Genomic DNA, 23175 nt, shown 5'->3' with positions numbered 1-23175 from the left:
CCAAATGTATTAGCAAGTAAGCATCGTTAGGATTGCAACTGTAAATTTTGTGTTGAATGTTTTAACTTCACTTTACTCTGCAGTAAAGAACTTTGGTTCTTTAAAAAACCTGTGCAGCACATAGGCCAGCTGATAAGAGGGGGAGCATAGCCAAAATTTTAATTTGATTATAGCCTGACTCACCAGGTAATCCACTTTATGCGGTGCATAAAGTTCTCCAGCTGCACCTGCACTGCTGAGAAAAGTTCACGTTTCAGTGGAGAAATTGCAACAGCACTTTGAACTTTGATTCCATTCCTTTGAAAGATAACTGCAAGTCAAAACAACTGCTGAAATGATTAAACGGTATCTGCTAGCAACAATCAGTTCTTCACAATAGGCAATAACAGATGAAAACCTGAATAAGGCCTTAGCAAATTTAAACAGCTATCAAAGAGTGCAAATAGTATTAACATCTGTACTTTGAACACTCCCCGCTTTCCCCCCCCCTTGCTTCTCTCTTGCTTGGGTGGAGCAGCAAAACTGGCAGCAATTCTTATATATCTCATAGATAGCTTAGTCTTCCAGAAACTGCAATAGTGTATAGGGTGGGAGTCAACATGCATCTCCTAATGCAGGTCCACTTCATGCAATGGACCTGTTTTTTCATGCATTTCAGAAACTAAATGCCAGGGAGTGGTGCCACTTGCAGCAATAAAATCTGAATCCACTCCTCTGAGGGGAGGTGAACAATTTTCACAACTATGTTTCAATGTTTGCAATGAATACCTGGGTGCTAGAGAGGGCCACACATGGTGTAAGGAATACATAGTGTTTTCCAGCTAAATTTGACTGTCCATCAGTGGCTGCTAGCCATGATGACCAAGTCACAGCTGGGGAGGGTCCTGCTTGCATCTGGTTGATCACTGTGAGAACAGAATGGGGGACTAGATGGGCCTTTGACCTGATCCAGCAGGGCCCTTCTTACATTATGTTTGTAACCTCAGTTTCTAAGGGTCATGCTGTACGTAACTACTGTTTGGAAGTCAGCATTTTATGAATATAGATATGATCTGCCAGGACAATATGTGAACTTCCCTAGTTTCCTGCTCTATTTACCTGGCTCCTGTTATGCCTTTGGGCTAATTCACAGTAAAGTTTCCCTATAAGAAATAAGCCAAAGCTCTTTTAAATTGTCTTCAGATGGCGTTAGCTAAATTTATGCTCAATTAATTTTATACTGCATCGCTCTGCCAGTGAAGCAGAAGAGGGAGTGGGGTTCTAATCTCAAGAGTCTCATGCTCTTGCTATGAATCTTCTGAAAGGAAGTAAATTATACACTATCTCCCTAATACATCAGCTAGGCTGGGGCAATGATTAAATTAGAAATAACATTTTGCTCCTTATATGTTTCTCATGAGTAAAGAGGCGCACGTATTCAGATGTTTATGCCCCTGTCATTTTGGCAACATTACTAGTAAAGTGTATGATAACACTTTGCGGGGAGATGAGTGATAAGATTGGATGTTGACAAGAGTTATAACTTGGTGATCCAGTTAGATCTCTAAACAAAGTAACTAGTCCTCATACCATGTTAGACTTCCCATTGTTCTCATTTCAAGAGATGATGTCAGACAACTGATGTGTGTGAGGGGTTCAGTTTAGCTACAGTAGTAAATGTGAAGTAGACTTCCACACCTAATGTATATGTTTCTCTGCCAAGAAAAGGGTACAAACTTTGCAGGGGACCATGACATGGGCCATGATGAAGAGATCATCAAGATTTAGGGGAAATTGAGTTTAGCAAACAGCCACTTGTGGCTGAAGCAAATAGACAGGAAATGCTTCTCAAAACATTGCATCTTTGCCGCCTGAGGCAAAATGGGAAAGTAGCTGTAGCCTAACTTACCCGGGATCACATGGTGGTGGGTTCCAGCAAGATCTCTTGAGATTTCCTGAAAACCCTCACAAGTTCTCGCCAGAAGCCACTTCTCCTCACTTCTCCAGCAGTGACGCCCCTTGGATTCTGCCTCCTAAGCCAGCTGCCTCAGTCCACCTCATGGGTGGGCCAGCCCTGGGATCTGTAGCCCAGCTTCATCTGGGTGAGCCACAAGTTCCCCACCCCTACTAATGAGCCTGTTAAAGTAATCCCTGCTGATATGGGAATTGGTATATGCAGCTACTTATCATCTCAGAGTATCTCTGGCTTTTGCATATATATATGATTAATGACCCACTCTTCCTTCAGTGCAAGTGCACATGAATGTTGATGCTGACTCATATCCTGGACTCTTTCACCCCATAGCCCTTCAAATTTTGCTTTTCTATTAAGGTCAGTTAAATGAAAGTGTAAAATTCCCCACAGGTTGCAAACCTCTAGGGTGTTGCCTGCCAGCTTGAGACAATGCAATTCACCTGTTTGTTTTTCTCTCACCCCCGAAGGTCACTGAGCATTCCCAGAAAAGTCAAGTATCAAATGGAATCTCAAATAATGTTACTAGGTGGGAAGTAAGAGGGAAGCAGAGAGTGATTTAACAGCCATCCTAAGTCAATTTCCTAGAGTCCCTGAGAGACTGCTGTGTCAAGTGCCTGAGGCTGCTTATAAGAGTTGCTTGTTTGGCTGTTTGCTCCTGACCCTGGTCATGTGCCAGTAGGTTTCAAGCAGCTGGGGAGGCAGAGGCCAAGTGAACATTCATAACATTACCATTTATGTCTGAGATGGGAAATTGGGATGGGCAGTAACCAAAGGCCTGAGTGCTCATGATTTGGATACACTCTGAGGAAGTCCTAATTCCTAGGAATGTATTTGTTACGCACACATTTGCACATACGCATCTGGCCTCCTATTCAGTGCTTGGAAAGGAGTTGACACCTTAAGTGACAGTTAAGAAAAGTGGTGAAGCTTATCTCCCAAGTTGCATGTGATCTGGTCATTTGCCCCTTTTTTGCAGCTTCTTTTCGCTCCGCACCAAAGTTCTTTGCTTCAGCCTCTTTCCACCCTTTCTCTAGCGTCAAAATGCTGTGTTTATAAAATTTCTGGTTACAAACTTATCTGGGGAAAACAAAAAGAAGAGGAAAATCCCCTTTCTTGTGTGTGAAGAAGTTTCTGTCTCCAGACTGCTGGTTTGTGTTGCTGTTTTTATGTAGACCCATGTGATTATGTTTTATCCAACCTCTGGGTCCCCTTTCTTGTTTGTTGCCTTGATCTGTCATCCTTCTCTCCAAAGGGCTAGTGATGAAATCAAAGGCAGGACTGCAGGGAGAGCGGCTGGAGGGCTTATTGTCTCCTACTATTTTGCTCTGTTGCTGCTGGCTTCTGTTAAAATAAAAAACTGCTGAAAGAGGAACAGTGATATGAAGTTTCATCCGATTATAAATTCAAACCCCATGCTCCTGGGCTGTTTTGTTGTGATTGGCTAAATCGTTGGTATTTTGTGTGTTCCTGTGATTAGATAACAGATCCACAGACATTCCACTATCTTGAAAGAAATTACATAAGGGGCTTGGAAGCAGGCATTAAATGCATATTCTCGTTTCTAAAATTTGAGTGTTTCATCAAATAAGGAAAATAATAGTACAACAGGGTCACATAGGACAAATATAACATGGATAAGGTAAAGGTAAAGGTACCCCTGCCCGTACGGGCCAGTCTTGACAGACTCTGGGGTTGTGCGCCCATCTCACTTAAGAGGCCAGGGGCCAGCGCTGTCTGGAGACACTTCCGGGTCACGTGGCCAGCGTGACAAAGCTGCATCTGGCGAGCCAGCGCAGCACACGGAAACGCCGTTTACCTTCCCGCCAGTAAGCGGTCCCTATTTATCTACTTGCACCTGGGGGTGCTTTCGAACTGCTAGGTTGGCAGGCGCTGGGACCGAACAACGGGAGCGCACCCCGCCGCGGGGATTCGAACCGCCGACCTTTCGATTGGCAAGCCCTAGGCGCTGAGGCTTTTACCCACAGCGCCACCCGCGTCCCTATAACATGGATAATGATATATAAAAAGATACATATAAAAAAGCAAACATTAAAAACAAGTGACATTTTACTAAAAATTACTGGTGTTATTTTCTTTTTTATCAACAACTATACTTACTGAAATCACATGCAAAAATTGCATTCCTGGGTAGGCTTGCTGAAACAAATTTATTTTTAGCAGATGCCAAAAAATGCAGTAAAAGTTCCTGCCTAATATTAATGGGCAGGGAATTCCAAGTGTTGGGTGCTTCCATATGAAGGATAGATTTCTTGCAACTGCAGAACAAACCTTTTGTGGCACTAGAGAGGCAGTGTGTTCTGGGTTAGTTAGCATTGACCACAGGACCAGAAATCATTGCCACTTCTCTAACTCAGCTACTTTTGGCATCATCACACTGACTGTCTGGTCCCTAATTGGCTAGGACCACTAAAGTGCATATCAGAGCAGAGAAATGGTACTGAATTATTTGCAGTCCAGGAGAAAAAATAGCTGTGAACAATGCTAGGGAACCTCCACCCATAAAAATAAGCAGGCTTGGGGCAATATTTTGAACCCCTCAAAGGCTCATTTGCCCTGAAAATATTTCTAGGCTAACATTTCAACACATCCCTATCTGAAAACTGTATAGCCTTTATATTGCAAGGTGTTCAGTCTAGCTCTTTACTAGAGCTTAATTTTGTCACTGCCTGTGTTGCTATTCCTGCTTGTGTTGACTTGTAAACAGCCTTGTGCCAAGGTGTATAAGTATAAGCATCATCTGATGAAACCTATTGCAGCAAAACAAGTTTTATATGACCATAATCTTCTGCTTTATCTGAACAGATAAGAATTGTGACTGCGCTAGCATACCTTCCGATAATATTGTGCAGTTGTAAAAAAACACCAAGCTGTTTTATAAGGCTTTAGCTGGACTTGGGAGCTGCCATTTTGTCAGGGAATCAGGTGATTCCTTCGCAGTGTTGAAATTTTTCAGGCGTGCTTCTAGCCTTTATGATAGAAGAGAAGCTGAGGAATCTGGAAGCATCTCTTTGAAGCCTCAGGAGCAGCTGAAAAACTGGGCAGTGCTCCTATTATGCACATGTTGGTGCTTCAGCTCTGCTTTCAGCTCTGCCCTTTAGGCTCTTTATTCTGAAACTTTTAAAGCAACTTTTCACAGCCAAATTTAAGAAAATCTGAAACACGACGCTTGCTAGTTAAATTGTTTGAATGACCCAAATATTATTTACTTCAGTGTGTTGTGGAATGTCTTCAGCTCAGAGTTGTTACTTTCTTTTTATACCATGCAACAATATTCACTTCTTTCCAGCCTCGTGATTTCTTTATTTTTAATCTCAGTTGTGTAAGTTGTGTCTGCTTCAAGGTTGTACATGTATCCTAAGGCATAGTAAGCAACAATTAACATAGCTGAGGTGAGATTGTAATTTTGGAAGAGATCCCTGTTGGTTCTGTGCTCTTAGAACTATAATTTATTTGTTTAAAACTTAACCCCTGTTTCCTTAAAGGCTTAGGGTGGATAACAGCAATTTTAAAGTTTGAGGAACTCGAATTGCAGGAGCCATGTGACTAAGCTTTGTGGGTAGGTTACCATGTGCCTTTAAACGTGAGTTGTGTGTATGGCTTCTAGCTATATGCTGGCAAGCATAGCAGTTTTGCTTCATGTTCCTCTAGTCTAGTACCTAATTACTTAAAGGCTGGAGCAGATGGGGCTCATCATCTATGAGAAGGAAAACTCTGATCCTAAACCTCTGTTGCCTTGAGAGATATCTTTGGGAGAAGAAAATGCTAAGAAGCCTACACCAATCCAGAATGGAGTCCCTGAGACAGTTGGATGGCACCTCGTACACCTCATTCCAGCAACTCCTGCAGCCAGTGGCGTAGCGTGGGTTGTCAGCACCCGGGGCAAGGCAAGTAATTTGCGCCCCCTAACCCATGGATTTTAGCACTCGAGTGCGAGCGCGCCCCCCCAGATGTTGCGGCCGGTGCGGCCGCCCCCCCCCTGCACCCCCACGCTACGCCACTGGGGCTGGGGGCGAGCGAAGGAGCCAAGGACCCCCCCCCAAAGGCTCAGCAGGAATTTATTAAATTTATTATTTGCGGAGCCCCCGCGGGCCGAGGCAGCCGAAGCCTCCTCCCCTCGGGCGCCTCCCCGCCCCCTCCTCTCCTTGGGCTGTAGGTGGAGCCCGCGCTCCGAGGCGCTCCAGATCCGGGCTTGGCGAGCGCCTCTCCTCCTCCCGGCCGGGTCCAGGGGCTTCCAGCCGCGCTCCGTCCTCGCCCCCCCCCCCCGCGGCTGAGACTTGCACTGAGAGCCGGAGCCAGCGGCGCCCCCTTCCGCCGGGAGACCCTCGCCCGCCCGCCGGCTTCGTCTCGGAGGGTTTTGGGGAGGGCAGGGCGCGTCGAGGCCCCTCGGAGCTCTCCTCCCTTCCAGTCGGCAGAAGCAGCCTCCGCCTGTGGCTGGGCCGAGGGGATGGCGGCGGCGGGGTGCGGAGGCTGCCCGTGCCCGGCCAGGCGTCGGTGGCGGTGTCGGCGCTGCTGCAGCGGCTGCCCCTCCTGCGAGCAGTGAGTGGAGCGCAGCCGCAGCAGCGGCGGGGGGGGCGCGCGCTAGGGCGCAAGGCTGGCGGTGGCGGCGGGGAGCCCGGCGGAGGAAGGAACTTGTCCCTTCCCTCTGGACTCGCGCCCCCCCCAGATGTTGCGTCCGGTGCGGCCGGCACCCCTGGCACCCCCCACGCTACGCCACTGCCTGCAGCCAAGCTGATACCAAACCTATTGCTCTCGGGGAGTTCATGTCAGTGCTGCTAACACAGTGGTTTGTCTTCTTCCTTGGAGGCACACTCTTGAGATCAATGAATGGCAACTACCACTGCAACAACAATAGGAGTTGGCACAAAATAAGGCCCGTGTACTGAATTATGCTGAAGAGAATCGGAAGAAATTATGAAATAAAAGCAGGTTTCCAATTATTTAGGAAAAATCCTACACACATGCATGTATGCAATGTATGCAAAAAACAACAACAACAACAAAAAATGACCTTAACAGAAACAAGACTTGCAAGTTTCCATTTTTAAATAAAAATTGAATACCTTTAGGATAAAACTCTAGATACCCTGATAATAACTAAGCCCTCTCTAAAAGACAAACAAACAGGACGATGCCTGCTCTGTGTCATGCCACTTCACTTCCAGAAGTGTCCTGAATTTTTATGGCTTGATTGTGTATTTTGAAATGAACTCCATATTGCTTCAGTTCCATGTTGAGATTTATCATAGCCAAAAGACATGAGGAAAAGAATGAAAGCTGTGTCAAGCAAGGCCATAGCTCATCCTAGGTAAAAGCATGCCAATGGGGACAAGAGGGAGGTGCAGCTTTGGCAGAAGAACAGCTGTGAGCGCGAACTTGTGAAATGTTGACACAGCAATGAGAAGAGTTGGCCCTGTAGCTTCTCAGGATATGAACTGCATTGATATGCTCTTCCTCTCCATCTGCTGATTTATGCCTCCCGCCTCTTTACCCTGAAACACAAGCACTTGAAGATTGTGTCTGCTATTTCATATATGAGGAATGGGAGAAAGCCAATTTGAAAGAAGTTGTATTAACCATCACCTGTTAATGCTGTCATAAATCTAATTAATTTTCAGGGGAGGAGGAGGTGCCTCAGTTTAACAGCAAGATATCCAAAATTCTGTGAGCCCAGTAGTTTCGGGTGGCCTGTTGTAAGATTGAAACTTCCCAGTGTAGTCATCTGTATGTGAGAGGAAGAAGAAACTATTATGCATGTGTTGCTTCACTGACTCTTTGAATTGCAGACAAGGGTATAGATTGAAATACATAATTGAACAGAGATTGTGGTTAATGAAGTTATCTGCATAAGATTTAGCATATTGAGCTGTTTCAGACATTGTCATAAACCATTGTTTTACATGACAGAATTGAGCCACATTGACCCTTATGCTTGTCCCCTCCCCTCTCTCCCTCTGGCACAGTCATATGAATATTTCACTTCTGTTTTTTATTATGATTATTAAGCACAGCTGCTTGTTTTGACCAGCCCAACAAACCATGCCAAATTTAAGCCATGGTTAAGAAGCTGCCTTGTATTTTTTAAACAAACCATACTTAAGGTTAGCCACAATTTAGGGTTTGGGTGTTCACTAAACTGAGGTCAATCAAAAAATAGAAGTGAAAGCTTCCGATCTCCCCTTTGCAACCCTGTCAGAGGAGAGGAGTAGGGGATGAGACCACGGTTTATTATGTAACAATAAATCATGGTTTATCATGACATCCAGGATGGCCCAACCAGCATAAGGCACAGTGGCATTCAGATTCTTTGATTTTACTGTGGGAGTCTGAGGTCATGAAATATCACTTGGCCTTAAGAGAGGAGTGACGGGGAGAGATAATGGAATTGCTACACCTCTTCCTAAAAGGGCTCTGGGCAGTTCAATCAGTCCACTCAGTTGTGTGGAGCCCGTGCTGTGCAGCAGTGCTGCATGTTTTTCTGATAACTTAAATCATACCCATGCAAACCAATTTTGTTCTGGCATTTTAGAGACCACATAGTGAAAATCGCCAAAGTCATGCCACAAATGGCTTGCCTCATTAGACCATGCTCCCTGTGGTTGCGTTCCACTAGTTTTCTGAGTGCGGCCTTAACTGATTGTGGAAATAGCCTCTTAGCTGGGTCAGCAGTTTCGTCCTGATCTTAACTTTGTTTATATCTTCTCTTTCTTCGTCTTCTTGTGTTATAAATACAATGTATGTGCTCATTTTGCTATTGGGTCCTTACCTGCTGGGCAAAAGGCTACTCACAGTTGTCAGGTATATGCATGACATAGGGCAGGTTTTGACATAATTTCATGCATGTGAAGTTCAGTATAGTCTCCATTTCTGAAGGCTACCGTTGTTTCTGAGGTATACACTAAAAACATGCACTCAGTTTTGCTCTTTTTATCAGTAGGTTGACAGTGATTTCTCTGGAATTCAGCAAAAGCAAGGGTGTTTCTTCACTTATGGGGAAGTGTGAGAGTCCTAGTGATGTCAGAGACAGTTTGTACTGTGAGACACTAGGTGTTATGTGAATATGCAGGTGCTGAGGTTGGCCATACAACCCCCACCTTAATATTACCGTAAATCATCCCTTTAAAGCCCCAGGCTCCTGACATCTTTCTCCCTCATCCCTGAAAGGAAAATCTGAAGGGATTGCAAAATTCCTCTTCAATTCTCTTAAGTAGTTTTGGTTTTAAAGTTTTGTTTTAAGAAAAACAAAATTATTGGTTCGTTGGCTCCAATCAATGCATATCTCTTGCTGGGATCAATATATGCAATCTACAATGGACCAATAAAAAAGGTTGGAAGTGCAGTGTGTCCCAAAGTAATGCCTACAGAAAGTCGAGGTCACCCTTGTTAAAAACTGCTGTACTTGGAGAAATGTTTAAAACACTGAAATGCTTAAGTCGCAGGAATGGGCTCGCTTGCCACAAAATGCCCAAAATAAATATTTAGTGTTCAAATTGGGACAGCAAGTCTGAAAGTTTCTTTGCACTCAGTTCCCTTTCTCAGTTAGCCCTGATAGCATGAAATTCATTTAGGAAATGAGGCAAAGAAAAATAAACTGAAAAGCCTGGTTTCATGGAGGCTTGCCTGAGCACAGCAAGTGTACAAGCACTCCACTGTGCTTGTACTGTTTTCATTTGAACAGCTTTGCCAAAAGACTCCATTCACCATGCTTACGCTCTGGCCTTGATAAGACCCAAAACAACATTGCGTGTTCTTTAAAGCAACACCAAGAAATCATTCTCAAATTCAGTTTATCGCTTACTGCATTTGAAAACTGGACTATAGACTATCCCAAGTGTTTTTATGACTGCAGAATCTAATACAAAAGATAGCTCTATAGCTTTGAATAGTTACTCTTTTAATTCCAATTACTTCCAAAATCTACAGCTGTTAAATACTATAGGGTTTTGAAAAATATTATAAGCTGGGAGGTACTAGATTTTCTTGCCAATCTTAAAATTATCACTGATAAATTGATAAAATTGAACATGTGTGAATGGGGTAAAATATATTTCGAAGACTGCATTTTATTTTCGTAATGGAAAAAATATTTTTGTAATGGAAGAATGACTTGTCTTGTTTAACACTCTGGGTGCATTTTGAGTGACCGCTGTCATTTTTTCTATAGGTGGTATCAGAAGCTGCTGGACAAGGGGTTTCTATTGATGGCAATGACACCTTCAACTACTGGAACTGGCCTAATGCTGTCATCTTTGCTGCTACTGTGATTACAACCATTGGTGAGTATTTGGCTTGCTCTTGCTTTCTGAATATTCTCCTTCTTAAACCTCTGGTGAGCCAAGAATGCATAAGTCCCCCATGACATTGTTGCGAAGAAAATGGTAAAATGTGGGTTGAGTGAGGTAACTGTTAGGTGGATTTGTAGCTGGTTGTCTGACCAAACCCAAAGAGTTCTCACTAATGGTTCCACATCATCCTGGAAAAAATAGACAATTTGGGTGACTGAAGGTTCTGTTCTGACCCCATTGGTGTTCAATATCTTTATAAATGACTTGGATGAAGGAATTGAAGGGATGCTCGTCATATTTGCAGATGACAGCAAACTGGGAGGGGTAACCAATGGTGCAGAAGACAGAATAGGCATTCAAGAGGACCTTAACCAATTGGAGAACTGGACCTGAACTAACAAAATGAATTTCAGTAGGGACAAATGTCAGGTTCTTCCCTTAGGCAGGGATAACCAGCTGCACAAATATAAGATGGGGAACACGTGGATTGCCAGCAGTACATGTGAAAGGAACAAGCTTAACATGAGTCAACAGTGTGATGCAGCAGCAAAAAGAAGAAGCTATTGCTATTCTAGGCTGCATCAGTAGAAGCCACAATCACAGTCATAGTCCTGCTCTATTCTGCCATGGTTAGATCACACCTAGAGTATTGTGTCGAGTTCTGGGTACCACAATTTTGAGTCACAAAAGTGATTCAAAGCGACTAAAATGAGTTGCCACAATCAAACCAATAAAAAGCTTTATGTATTATTTGTGCCTCATTCCCAAGCTAGAGAGAGAATGAAAGAAAACAGTGTTAAAGGGTTTATTTACGCTGCTTTTTGTTTTGCAAAATTTTTCATGTTGTTAAAAAAAAATCTTGTAAGATGTAGGAAAACATCAGAGCCACAGTCTGTTTGTTTGTCTTGAGAAAGAACATGCTTAGTGTTAGAAAACATACTGACCAGAGTAGGTGGGCAAGGGGAGGTAGAAACCTTACTGCATAACCAAATAAAGCACTATGTTCTACTTGTTACCATTATTCAAAATAATTTGAAGGAAACTTGACATTCTTTCCTCCTCCCCCTGCCCAGAAAAACTTTGTATAAACAGTTCAAGAAAGCAGAAACTGGTTTAAACTTGAATATTCTTATTGACTTACAACACATGGGCTCTGCTCTCCCTAGGTCCTTGTTTAGTGTATTTTCAGCCACGAGGACTGAAAGCATAAGAGAGTTGTTTTTGTCTTTCTCTCTTTCAGTGGCAGGTGGCTGAGCAATTTGGTATATGCCATATATTATTTAATAAAGCTTGGGTGCCAGTTTTTGTGCCAGTTTTCATGGCATATGTAACCTGTCTGAATCCTTAAACAAAATATCTTCTGATCCCATCTTCATAACCATGTAGAACAGCGCAGAACAGAGGTGTTTGCACAGAGGAACAGCTAAGTGAGGTGGTTCCTCCACCAGCATTGCAGATCAATCATGAGATGACAGCCTGGCAAATACAATGTCTTGTTCAGTATTCAGCTGCATGGTTACTGACTGGCTTCTGAAATTTCACTGTCTATCCACTCATTTTCAAACGTCTTTATTAAGGGTTAGGGTTTACTTGTTTTAAAACTTTACTTGTTTTAAACTGGAAAGCAAAGAATCTTAGGACTCAGAATTCTGAGGCCAGCTTCTGTGGATGCAATGTGTAATCACAGAATCTTTAGCCCAGTTCATATCCTATTACTGTTTGCAGTGAGTGCCCATGTGTGTCCGATATGTATATGCAGGCTATGATAATACTGACTGGTGACTTACTAAATGATCATATGTTACACAGTAGAGGCAAGTAAAAATCTTGCAGGATCTTGCAGGATGTCAGACCAAAACTGTCATGTGTAAGCAAGCTCAAAAATTTTCACAGAGAAGAAATTATTATTGTTTGGTGCTTGAAAATGGCATAGGTAAATTTTAATACAATGTTCTTTTTCAGGATATGGAAATGTTGCTCCAAAGACTGCAGCTGGACGACTTTTCTGTATATTTTATGGACTCTTTGGTGTTCCTCTCTGCTTAACATGGATCAGTGCTTTGGGGAAGTTTTTTGGAGGACGTGCCAAGAGGCTGGGCCAGTTCCTGACAAAGAGAGGAGTAAGCCTGGTACGAAATGAATTTCTGATTATCTTACTGCCAGCGCAGGATGCATGGAACTCTGAAGACCTTTAAAATCAATCTATGAGACAGATGATGCAGAAAACATTTCCTTTATTTAGAAGTAACTCAGATGCAATTCATCACTTTTCCTTACTGATAACAATATTGATGCACGCCAGAACTGCTTGCAGTATAAATTAGTACTGGACAGAATTAAAACCAAGGCAGCTAAGCAGCTTGAAATTTTAGCACAAATTCCTATGCATGAGCTACACAAAAATATAAAGGATATGTATAGGAGAATTACCCATAATTCACATATCAGCATATCAGAAACAATTTTAGATGATTGGGGATGTGAATTTTCCCCCTTGGTAGCTATTCCCAGCCTTCCATTCTGCCCCAACTTCCCCTCTTTCCTCTGTTCCCTACTTTCTTGGTCCATCCTATAGTCTTAAGACTGTCCATACATTGCAGCTAGAATACATTGCTCAGATATGCAGCTGGAATGCACTGCCCAGATTTTTCAAGTAAATTCTAAATAAGGGCCAATAAGAAAGAGTGCAGAACCAGAACTGTCACTGGCTTCCTGCTGTTGCTTAGCAAAGAATCCGAAGGGGTGGCATATGCTTCAGAATGTAAAAGGTTGGAACCCTGTCCAGATCTGTTAAAATGGTATTTCCTTGCCCTTTGTACCATCATAATGTCTCACAATATTTCTGTACTCTTCTGTTTCCCTCTAAATTCCCTGTTTTGAGAATTCCCTGTTTTGAGGGGCTTAGGCTTATCTTAGTTGAAGAAATACATTATGTTCTTGTAGGAATGAGCAATTCTGGGGTTTCTTTGGTTGGTTGGTTTCCCTCTTTCTTGGGTGCTGGGTGAATCTTCATTGGCTAGAAAGAACTTGCTAATGGTTTAAACTTCATCACATTGTGTCATATAGTTTTATTACAACACAGGTTTTGCACTGTGTATTTGCCATGTCTTTTTTTTGCTCTGCTGAGGTATTTATGTAAAAGAACCTCTATCTCAAAAAATCTACAAGTTAGAAACTTGAGAGAAAAAGGAAGTTACTAAGAGGTTTCTCTCATTTAACTGTTAAACTGTGGGGCAGGTTCCACACAAATGCTTCACAAAGCAAAAATGCTATGGGAAAATCCATGGTGTGATGATTTTATGCCAAGATGCTTCTTGTTTTACCAGCAAGAAAACAGAAGAAGAAAACATGTCCGGAAATAACCAAAAATTCAAATGAACCTGCATTTTACTCATTTACTTCCTATATTTACTTCCTTCAGTTTGGCTGCAGTTGCTACATTCTTGCCACAGGATAGACAGTTATTGTGGTTTTGTTTGTTTCGTTAATGCAAAATGCACAAGAAGAGAACAAAATAATTTATCTTTATCTCTCCTCCCCCCCCTTTTCATTTATTGCAGAGGAAAGCACAAATTACATGCACTGCTATTTTCATCCTTTGGGGAGTCCTGATCCACCTGGTTCTTCCTCCCTTTGTCTTTATGGTGACTGAAGGCTGGGATTATATTGAAGGACTCTACTTCTCGTTCATCACTATTACCACCATAGGATTTGGAGACTACGTTGCTGGTCAGTAACAATTCATGACACCCTGGCAGCTAATTAACATTAATACTTTGCAAGTTTGCAGCACTTCTTAACACAACCGCCAATCACAAAGTCAATGTGTGGAGTTGCAAGAGTGATTTCCTATATAAGTGACTCATCTCCACTTTTTATTGGCATTGGAATTGTCAGTTCTGCAAAGAAGAAAAACCACGTGGGCTGTCATGTGGGTGGTTGTTGGTGCATGCACAACTGACATAAACAATCAGATTACATGTAAGCATTGGAAGGGCAAATTATTAAGCTGAGAACAGCGGTTGCAGTCTTTCTTTCTTTTTATCCCACAAGCATGCGTATCTCATTGTGTGGTGACACATTGAGGGCACCCTTTGTCATGAATGCGGGATCTTTTCCCCCTTGAGGCACTGGCAGCTCTTACATTACTGGGATCCCACCCCATTTAAAGAAGTATAGGCTCAGCCACGTGTTTGGCATTATGTTACTGTGTGAGGCTCAGTATTACTTGAAGCATTGCTGCTGTGTATGGTTATGGTGCCATATTTGGTTCTGTTGCAATGTTTGCTTTAATGGATTGCTCTTGTAAGCATTTTATTGGTTGTGTTTTGGGACTTGACTGACATTTTGCAAACCACCTGCTTTGTGAACTGAACAAAAAATAATAATAATACTGGTGTGAGGAAGAATTTCACCCTGATTGGGGAGAGTAAAATACTAACCACAGCACTAACTCTTTGGTAATGCTACCACCACCCTTCCACTAAGCTAGTGAGATGCAGGGACTCACCATTTCCTTCAGTTGTTTAATTTGGAAAATAAGGAAACAGCCAGCAGACCCACTTCAGTCACGCTGGGCGTAAAAGTCCATCCATCCCCTCTTTCTTCCCAATGTGCCCACTCAGTAGCTTGAGGGCAAGTAGTTAGACATAAGGGGCAGGTACAAATGAGCGGTCACAAATGCATGCCAAATCCCAAAAGCCATCTTATAGATACTTTTATTAAGAATAATAATTTAGAGACTCTGTCAAGAAGGTTTCTGAATGACAGGTTGCTCCAGATAACCAACCAGTAGGTCTGAAAGAAAGGCACAATTAACACATATTAGGGCTAGAAACTGGACAGCCAATGTGTTACGTGATGAGGAGATTGCCTAGGTACTCATTGATAGACAAGATCCTGTACAAAGAAGGCTCCAGCTATGGAAACATCTGCCAGCATATATGTGCAGTTATTGGAATTTAAATATGTGACAAGACTTTTTAATCTTGGACACTCGATGTTTGCAGAACAGACTGTTGAGGTTTGGTACTTGATCTCAGGCACAAAGGCTGACCCTGATCCCAAAGTACCATATGACTATTTTAAGTTATGAGAGGTACTACAAATTAGACCCTACAATTAGTTGTTCACATTTTTAAAAATCTCCTTTTTAGTGGGTTGGAAGCACAACTTGCCTGTGTTTCTTGTGAAACATGAAAATGTCAATCTAATGTTAAGGCATGTATGTATGTATGGTCCTATAATTTTGTTTTCTGTTTTTTCCCCTTTCAGGTGTGAATCCAAATATGACCTACCATTCACTCTACAGATACTTTGTGGAGCTGTGGATCTACCTAGGCTTAGCATGGCTTTCTCTCTTTGTTAACTGGAAGGTCAGCATGTTTGTTGAGGTCCACAAAGCAATCAAGAAACGAAGAAAAAAAAGGAAGGAGTCCTTTGAGACCCACCCTCCTACAAAAAAAGCTCTTCAGATGTCTAACCCAAAAGATGTGAACATTTTCAGCTTCCTTTCCAAGAAGCAAGAGACTTACAATGATCTCATCAAGCAGATTGGAAAGAAGGGTCTGAAAACAAGCAATGACAAAATCCTAAATGGAGAGCCAGTGAAGCCAGCCTTGCAACATTCTAGCCAAGATGTCAAAGTGATGTACACAAGGAGCAAGTTATTTGACTATGATGAGGTTTCTCTGGGACTCCAAAACTTTCATGTTATGAGGCATCTAACTGATAGGCGTATTGGGGATAGCCCAATTGAGGGCAGTGGGTTTGTAAATCAACTGGATCGGATCAGTGAGGAAGAAGGAGAAGCATGGGACTCCAGGGACTATCGACCCCTGATCTTTGAAAATGCCAATATAACTTTTGTAAATGAAGACGAGGATGAAGAGGATATTTCAGATGATGAAGAAACTTCAAAGTCGTCTATGGATGACAATCTTGCAGAGGAACCAGAGTCTCCAAAAAAACTGGTGACATTTTCATCCTCTGATGAATCTACATTTACCAATAATGATTTAGAGATATCTGTGCCTTATGAGCAGCTAATGAATGAATACAACATAGTGAATACTGCAAAAGCTGCAACGTGAACAACAGCTTTTTCTTTTTTGTTACTGGCTTCCTGAAGATCAATTAACACAGATTTGAACAGATGAACATGCATGAGGAGGAAAAAGAGGAAGGTATACCATGTTTGGCATTTTCTACTGCCACCACCTCCTTGCATTAGCATACTGAAAGCGTTCAACAGCTGGATGTTATCTCTAGTTGTTTGTTACTCAGTTTGATTACTCACTGTGAAGTGACAATTCTAAAAACTTGAGGGTTCCTTTTCCCTTTGGGGAGCTGGTTGTGCTTGAAGTTAGGAAGAAAAGCCTAGAGTTATTGGGCCTATTCAGTATTTGATGAAGAATGACGTTCTGATTTTGAAATCAGACTGGTTTGGATTGATTGTATGTATGACATGGCTGGTTACTGCACTAACTCTTGATTTCTGAAAAATTGAATTCAGATCACATCTAGGCTCAGAGTGGAAAATGTTGATTGTTTCATGCAAGCTCAAAATCGCACAATGAAGCTCTCTTTCCATTCTCCTTCAAAGGGATGCTTTGAACCAGAAGGGCTGAGTATCTAAAGGTCAGAGTTGAGATACATTGGCAGTCCTGACTAGGGAACTTGAACAATAACTGTTCAAGTTATGCCAGTTCTGCTGAGTCGTGAGCTGACGGTCCATGAACAAAAGCACTAACTTAGAGACACAGAACCAATTTTATGGAGACATTATATCTTCTATTGTACAAGAAACTATCTGCAGTTATACCTGGTTATAATGAAAAGTACATATGACTAATATTTAAAATTTAGTAACAGATTGGTGCGAGGAGATTGCAGATGACAGATTTAAAATGAAGAAAAGCGCAGTGGCAAACAGTTTTGCATCAGAGGTGCCCTTCCATTGTCCATAGTCTACAGAAAATACTTGAATTTCATGTGCTCGTGTCTCCTAAGTGAAGTTTGGTGACACTGCCCTTTTGACTGACTGGTTTTTAGATATATAAAAAATGCAAAACACAGCCTGAATACCTTGATGTTTGTCTGAACAGCCGAAGAGCTGCTTTGTTATATTCATTGTCTCTCTGATTCTAAAACATTCCATTTTTATCCACTCCATTTGATACTTTAGAGTAGATGTATATTTGTTATGGGCACACAATGTTGTTGGTTTTTCATATATTTCTGCTGTATTTCAACTGCTTTCTAAGTAAAATGAAAATGTTAACTAGCATTTGGGGAGAGTATGAGAAGACTTATAAAAGCAGCCAAAGCTGGATATCATGGCAAAGGGCTTTATCTGATAATTGGCTTTACATGGCAGAGAAATAATTAACTCAGTGGTTGGTATTCCTTTTTAAATTACATTATAAATCTTTGGAGCAGAGTTACAATGGTGAACAATCTAAGCAAGTGTTCTAGCCTAAGTGTTCCAGATCACAGTCCTAGAGATGTTTGAGGATCAGGTTGTGAGTCACTCCAGTGTAGATTTTAATTGTACTTCCTCCTGTTTTGATCTGAAATGGAAGAATTAGTGGATGATGAAAATCTTGGAGGGAGGATTTTTGAATCTGACATGGTAAGAAGGGCCAAGTGGAATTTTTGCAGTGCTGATCTTGAATGATTAGATATACTCAAACTTCTCTTTTTGACTACTGTTTGGCTTCTGAAGAGTGGGGAAGAGGTGTGTAGTATTCCCTTTCTTAGAAAATGTCTGCAGAAGGACAGCTCAAAGGCATTACCTGCAAAAGATGGTCTGTTCATTTCTGTTTGGAAATGTGTACTGTATATACAAAGAAGGTTGCAAGAGGAGAAAAGAAATTAAGAAGGAACCCAAAACTTCTATTTTCTCACACTTTTCTAGACAGAAAATTGTTCAATTGGATTTGCCAGTGTTATCTTATGCATTATGTAATGTATAGCTGAAATAAGGCCAAGAGGCTAGTGATGTTTCTCTTAGAGGCTTTGTGGCTACTTTTTAATAGTTAGACTGACCCTTTGCAGGCATGACTTATTTTTACCTCTGTAAAACAACATTTGGCATCAAACAGTTTCACAACTCAAAAAATGTCGTCCTGCTGTTTTTATCAGTGACTGTGCTCCTCATATTAATAGCAGTGAATACACTAAGTACTGAACTGTGTCCCATTTTTGTTACAGAAGTGCAAATCATTTTTATGAAAATAACTTCATAATGTTGACATTGCAATCTGTTGTGTCTTCCATGAATGAATGACTTAAAGGTTTCTCTCTGTACTAAAAGAGGTACAGAACGGTGCACACTTCTTTTAGTGTCAAGATCAGTATAGGAACAGCCAAGAAACAACGTATAATTCCCTTGAAACATTATGTCTTCTTGGTGTGACTGTTGTGTTGTTTAGTGCATAGGCAGGCAGAAACAAAATGATAGACTCACCTGTACATCTACAGGTGAGCTTGTGTGTCCTGATGAAAGCATAGGTTAGGTACTGCTCTTTAGATGTGATTAACACCTTCCTAGGAAATATTCTGCATTTTAGGAACTTACCCACTTCCAAGGAAACCTTATCCTTGTTTTAAGTGAAGACAAATTTGATATATACAAAGACTTCAGTGTTCTGCCTAGTGCCTGGTTAAAATCAAAGTGGACATGTGAGAAACAGCTGGATCATCTGGTAGAATCTTACCTCTCAACAAATCCACCATGTGCCTTGCAGAGGGGTTTTTTTGGTCATAAAGTGGCCAGCCCAAAAGGCTATATGCATAACTTACTGGATCAAGGTTTTTAGCTGCTGGAAGCTATTCATTTTCCCTTCACTGTTCTATGATTCTACCGGTTAGTTGTTGGTTTCTTTCTTTACCTAGCATTCATTAAACAATGGAGTCACCTTAGACCTACCAGAGGACTGGTTTGCCTTAGCACTCTCCTGGTCTGAAGTACTGTCTTCCATGTTTAGTGGAGCTTCAGTCTTTTCAGTCTTAAGTCCCTTTGAAGTGCCTTTGACTAGCTTGAATTCTCAGCCAAGTATTGAGAAGGATTTCCATAATGTGAAAATAAGCGAAAGTGTTAGGTTTGGAAACTTCTCCTCCTCCTCCGGCCTGAGAGCGGGGAATCTCCACTTTATGTTCATGTTATAGGTGTTTATGGAAGGGATTTTTTTTTAAAAAAAAAGATAGCTGCTAACCTTCAAAAGCACCAGGGCATCGATCTTATGCATGTGTTTCAGTAGGGAAAGGGAGGAGTCTCCTTCCCACTTATCTCTACCAAGCTGTGGATCATGAAACCTTGGTACTGCTGCTTTACCTTTTGTCCCACCGCTACTGTTGTCACTGGGCTCAGAACAACCCAGAATGCTGGCAATAGCTGCTAAGCTTCATAGTGTTATTGAGAGGAAATACAGTTCCATAAATTGGACCAAACAACCCACCAACTCTCCTTCTTTTTCCTTAACAGTCTATAGCAGTGGTTTTCAACCAGTGTGCCTTGAATGGTGGTCAGGGGTGCCGTGGGCAACACTAGCCTCTGTTCCTCTTTATTTCCCTCCCTTCCTCTGATGCCTTCTCACATCTCTGCATCCCAGAGACTTACACAGCTGTTTATTGCAGCAGCTCTGGCTATAAGATCTGTGAGCGAATGGTGCCTCTGGGAAGCACCTCTCTTTGGGGTGGGCAGCTCATACACCAGGGACTGCAGCAGTAGCTGCCCAGATGACTCCCAAGGAGAGGGGGAAAGAGAGGAGGCTGAGGGAACACCCCACAAGGGAGGGTGTTCAAAAAAGGGTGAGAGGCTGCCAGCTCTACACACAAGGGGTGACACTACTGGACTCCTGAGTCCCACAGGGGTGCCGCAGAAAGAGTGTAGTTGGTCAAGGGAGCCGTGGACAACAAAAGGTTGAAAACCTCTGGTGTAGAGGATATTCTCATGACCAGAATTAGCCAAACATTGGGGTCATTCCTGGGACTGAGATTGGGTATTCAACTATCTTATAGTAGGGTGGCAACTGGGTGAAAATTTGCTCTGAAAAATACAGGAGAAGCTTTACAACCCACCTGCCAGATTGATGTTTGATTGATATCCATATCCACTGCAAAACTGACCCATAGATAGTGTAAATGAGTATATCGCTCTAGCTTTTCTTTTAAAGGGGGCCACTAAATGAAGCCCTGAAACACTCACACAACTGTTATGAATTTAATACAGTGGTATGAAACTTTTAAGCAACATTTTTATTGGTTCTTCATAATTTGAATACATAGTTGACTCCATTGCTGGCAATGGGTGTTTCAAAACATATAAACTATAAAGTTTTCTGCCCTGAGCATGATCTGATACTCCCCTTATTTTATTGATATGGTACAAGTGAAAATGTACTAGTATCTTCTCTGGAAAAAGTATTATGTATCCCTGCTGATTTTAAAAGTTACCTAGAACCTTTAGTTTTCATGCTTTCTATGCTGCACTGAATTTTAAAATGAGGGTCTCCATTTTCATATGCTTCTGGAAGTGTGCACAGACCTAATGATATCATCTCTCACTCCATCACATGAATAGACACAATTCCTGTTTCAGTCTGTACTTTTGTTTGCTGATTTGTGTCACTGGAATCACTGTATGTACATATTAGACTTTGTAAAATGTAATTTATTTTAACTCTTTTTCAATAAAAAGTGATTATTATTTTTAAAAAAGAAGTTTTTCTTCCTCACACTTAATGGACATTGGCAAAAGGAAATGACATACTAGACTGAATTCAAGAAAGTTGCAGTGGGAAAACATACTGTGTGGTACTCAACTGAGTTTTACTCGAGAGAGTAGGCCTGTTGAAATTAACATGATTAATACAGTGGATCTTCTCAGAGTAAATATTAGTTAACACCACTCAATAAAATAGATAGATTTTATTGAAGATATTGAAGAATTCCTATAGTGGGGTTGAAATGGGTATTCAAGGTTCAGGCACATTATCTTTATTTTGAAGTCATTCCTAAGATGCTACTTTTTCCTAAGACATCAGGAGATACACTTTCAACTTAACTTTAAAAGGAGCCACTTTAAGCTTCAGAAACCAGGTGTGATACATTCAAGAAGCATTGAAAATAAGCTAGGATCCATGTTGCTCCTAAAAATAGGACAATTGTGGTTTTTGTTGGGCATAAACATAGTTTAAGCATTTTAAAAAATAAATAGGTGGAGTGTGTTCCTTTAAAACTCATTCACCATCACTTGAGATGATAAAGTCATTGGAGACCTGTAATGTTAGCAGCTAACAGTTGCATTAGGTGCTTGGTTTTCTTGTAGAGAGATGGGATACCACCTTTTAATAGCTTTTTTCCCCAGGTAGAAAGAAAGCTTTGCTTTACACCTCTCTCCAGTGGAGGTAAAGGTAAAGACAAATGATCAGAGAGTTGCATTAAAGGAAACCACATGTTTTTATGTCATGTCACTAACCCATTCTGATCTTGACTAACCAACTAGCCTGCGAGGTTGGTGCAACCTTAATCAAGGAAATGCTGCAGTTTTTTTGCCTCTTTGCGATTATATACTGGGATGACTGCTCTGAACAAGCAAAAGCAACCTACACTGGGATCAGAAGAGCCTGCATGCCTTGCTCCTGATAGCCGGTTTATGGCCTCATGCTCCACTAATTACATCTCTTTGTACTGCTCAGTCAGTTTCTGGGTGTGTAAGGAAACACTGCTTTCTAGTGATAATTAAAAGGAAGCCATTACCCTTGTATCGGCTGAGTATTGTTTTGTGTTGATTGTGACAAGGATGCACTGCTGAACGTGATGGTAGACAAGGCTTCTGAAGAGACAGTGCAGTGTAGTCATCAAAGAGTAAGGCTAGGACTAAAGGCAGCTGGGTTCAAATGCCCACTTAGCCACAAGATGCCCTTAGATTAGTAACAGGGGTCAGCAAACTTTTTCAGCAGGGGGCCAGTCCACTGTCCCTCAGACCTTGTGGGGGGCCAGACTATATATATATTTTTTTTTGGGGGGGGGATGAACGAATTCCTATGCCCCACAAATAACCCAGAGATGCATTTTAAATAAAAGCACACATTCTACTCATGTAAAAACACCAGGCAGGTCCCACAAATAACCCAGAGATGCATTTTAAATAAAAGGACACATTCTACTCATGTAAAAACACGCTGATTCCCAGGCCGTCCGCAGGCTGGATTTAGAAGGTGATTGAGCCGGATCTGACCCCCGGGCCTTAGTTTGCCTACCCATGGATTATTTATTATGTACCCAATGCCTAAGGAACATGAAAGCTAAACAGGAAATTGCCACTCAGAAAACCAGTGACTATTTAAATTGATGGGTAAAGCGGCAGATAGCAGGGCCCATGGTTGGGGATGGTGGGGACTACAGTCAAACAAATATCTGTAGGACCATAGGTTCTCCAACCTGGTATATACAAGCCAAGGGAGCGGGTGGCTCTGTGACCTAAACCACTGAGCCTCTTGGGCTTGCAGATCGGAAGGTCAGCAATTTGAATCCCCATGACAGGGTGAGCTCCCGTTGCTCTGACCCAGCTTCTGCCAACCTAGCAGTTCAAAAGCACACCAGTGCAAGTAAATAAATAGGTACCACTGTGGCGGGAAGGTAAATGGCATTTCCATGCACTGAAGCGGTTTAGTCATGCTGGCCACATGATCTGGAAAGCTGTCTGTGAACAAATGCCAGCTCCTTCAGCCTAAAAAGTGAGATGAGTACAGCACCCCATAGTCGCCTTTGACTGGACCATACAGGGATCCTTTACCTTTTACCTTTATATACAAGCCATATTGACCAGTGTTTCTCACAGGAAGCTGACAGCTTATTATCTGAGAGGGGGCGGGAATTGGCATCCTAAAGTATGTGTAAAATGGCACACCC

The 23175-nt window shown here is 41.9% G+C and overlaps 1 protein-coding gene across 1 annotated transcript in view; it reads left to right on the top strand.

The window, feature by feature from the left end:
- KCNK5 (potassium two pore domain channel subfamily K member 5) overlaps window positions 1-17954 on the top strand; it is a 35812-nt gene extending 17858 nt beyond the window's left edge. The window contains exons 3-6 of the mRNA XM_053382932.1: window positions 10137-10248; window positions 12220-12386; window positions 13818-13986; window positions 15532-17954. Coding sequence (XP_053238907.1) covers window positions 10137-10248; window positions 12220-12386; window positions 13818-13986; window positions 15532-16349 — 1266 coding nt within the window. The 3' untranslated portion in view covers window positions 16350-17954. The remainder of the gene's footprint in view (window positions 1-10136; window positions 10249-12219; window positions 12387-13817; window positions 13987-15531) is intronic.
- The last annotated feature ends 5221 nt before the right edge of the window (window positions 17955-23175 follow it).

The sequence above is a fragment of the Podarcis raffonei genome, chromosome 3, assembly GCF_027172205.1.
Source record: "Podarcis raffonei isolate rPodRaf1 chromosome 3, rPodRaf1.pri, whole genome shotgun sequence".
NCBI classification, from domain to species: domain Eukaryota; kingdom Metazoa; phylum Chordata; class Lepidosauria; order Squamata; family Lacertidae; genus Podarcis; species Podarcis raffonei.
Note: the sequence above shows the minus strand (reverse complement) of the source record. Positions and strands in the feature narration are given on the sequence as shown.